Below are 1,742 nucleotides of genomic sequence, written 5' to 3'. Positions count from 1 at the left end.
ATTTAGAAAGATGGTGACAATAACTCTATATGCAAGACAGAAAAAGAGACACAGATGTATAGAATAGACTTTCAGACTCGGTGGGAGAAGGCAAGGGTGGGATGATCTGAGAATAGCATTGAAACATGTATATTGTCAATTGTGAAACAGATTGCCAGCCCAGGTTTGATGCATGAGACAAGTGCTCAGGGCTGGTGCCCTAGGATGAACCTAGGAGGGAGGTGGGAGGGAGGTGGGAGGGGGTTCAGAATGAGGAACACATGTTAATCCATGACTGATTCACATCAATATATGGCAGAAAAACACTACAATATTGTAAAGACCTGTTTTTTATTGCATAAACCTGAACTCCTTTTCTACAAGAAAACTTCACTCATATATTCATATTTCATGACAATATATTTCAATTGGTTTTTATATTGAAGAAGATATTTGGCATGTCTGGTATAATATTACCTTGAGATTTCAAAATTTAAATTAGGATTCTGAGGGTGAATAAATGAACTGCCAAGCAACCATTATAGAAATAAATAAAATTCACCCTTTTCTCATAATAGTAGAGGACTTTGCACTTCTTATCCCAGCAAAATAGAGTCTGTGTGCACTGGAGTTATGGCTCATGAGCAGAAAGGGGCTGACAGTTGGGAAACACGCTGCAATGATTATAGTGATGTCCACAAGGAACTGGCAGGGCTGATCAAAAAGAGCCAAAAGAACTTGACAGATGGAGGAAAGAATATAAAAGCAGACAAAGGTGCTCCTGAGGAGAAGGATGAATTTAGTAGCTCTGGACTCAGGGGAGGACCTGGAGGAGGCATCAGTCCTACGAATGTGCTGGACCTGCTGCTTATGTCTGTACAGGATGAGAACCATGGAGCTGCCGGCCCAGAGCGTGAGCCCCAAACATAAAACATCAGGGAATAATAGCAATGCTGCAGACAAGGCGTCTCCAGTTTTGTCAGTAAGAATAGAAATACAGTAGCCGAAATCTTTTTCCTCTGTGATGTTTTTGCCACTCCATTTGCCAGTCATATGGAAAGGAAAAATGACATTTACCAGCATTTGCAGGATCCAGCACAGGAAAATAGAGAGAACCATGTACTTGGGAGCTGTTACTTTCAGTGCTGCCCACCTGGAGTTCCAGGGACTGATCGTGATCACCTGAAAGACACTCAAGAGGCAGATGCTACTGATGGACACTCCCCTCCCCACTCTGTGCAGAAAGAAGAGAAGTTTGCAGCCAACATCACTGCGGATATGCTTCCACCCAAAGACTGCCATTGTCTGGGGGACTCCTTTAGAGAGGAGGACCAAGGAGTTGGCCACAATCAGGTGCTTAAGGATCAAATCTGTGGACCTTAACCTGTAACCCATGAAGTGAAGGATGATATAACTGTAAAGGAGTGAGAAATTCCCCAGTATTCCAACCACAGTCTGTGTTAAGATGATCATGCCTATCATGAAAAAGCTGCTGGCCATCCTTTCAGTTCACGTCACAGGAACTTTTGAGTTAGAATGTCCTGCGTGGGAATATGAGGCATGGGTTACGTGCATCATGTCAACTGAAATACAATATTCTCCATTTAACAATAGTTCCCACTTGGAAATATTTGCTTCTTGTGTTTCTGTTACCAGCAGCTTTTAAAGGGTTCCATGTATAACATTTAAAAGAACTAATATGTAAAATTAATCACTGAAGATACTCATGTGATCCCTTCTTTATTCTTCACAAATTTATTAGG

The 1,742-nt window shown here is 41.7% G+C and overlaps 1 protein-coding gene across 1 annotated transcript; it reads right to left on the bottom strand.

Annotated features, from left to right (window-relative positions):
- Positions 1-537: 537 nt before the first annotated feature.
- On the bottom strand, positions 538-1,479 carry LOC133055165 (vomeronasal type-1 receptor 4-like). Its single transcript, XM_061140606.1, has one exon. The coding sequence runs from the start codon at positions 1,477-1,479 to the stop codon at positions 538-540; it is 942 nt and encodes a 313-aa protein (XP_060996589.1).
- Positions 1,480-1,742: the final 263 nt, after the last annotated feature.

The sequence above is a fragment of the Dama dama genome, chromosome 4 (assembly GCF_033118175.1).
Source record: "Dama dama isolate Ldn47 chromosome 4, ASM3311817v1, whole genome shotgun sequence".
Taxonomy (NCBI): Eukaryota; Metazoa; Chordata; class Mammalia; order Artiodactyla; family Cervidae; genus Dama; species Dama dama.
The sequence above is the reverse complement of the archived record's forward strand: the minus strand, read 5'-3'. Positions and strand labels throughout refer to the sequence as shown.

Coding starts and splice junctions, on each gene's coding strand:
- LOC133055165 (XM_061140606.1), bottom strand. CDS start 1,479: ATGGCCAGCAGCTTTTTCATGATAGGCATGATCATCTTAACACAGACT.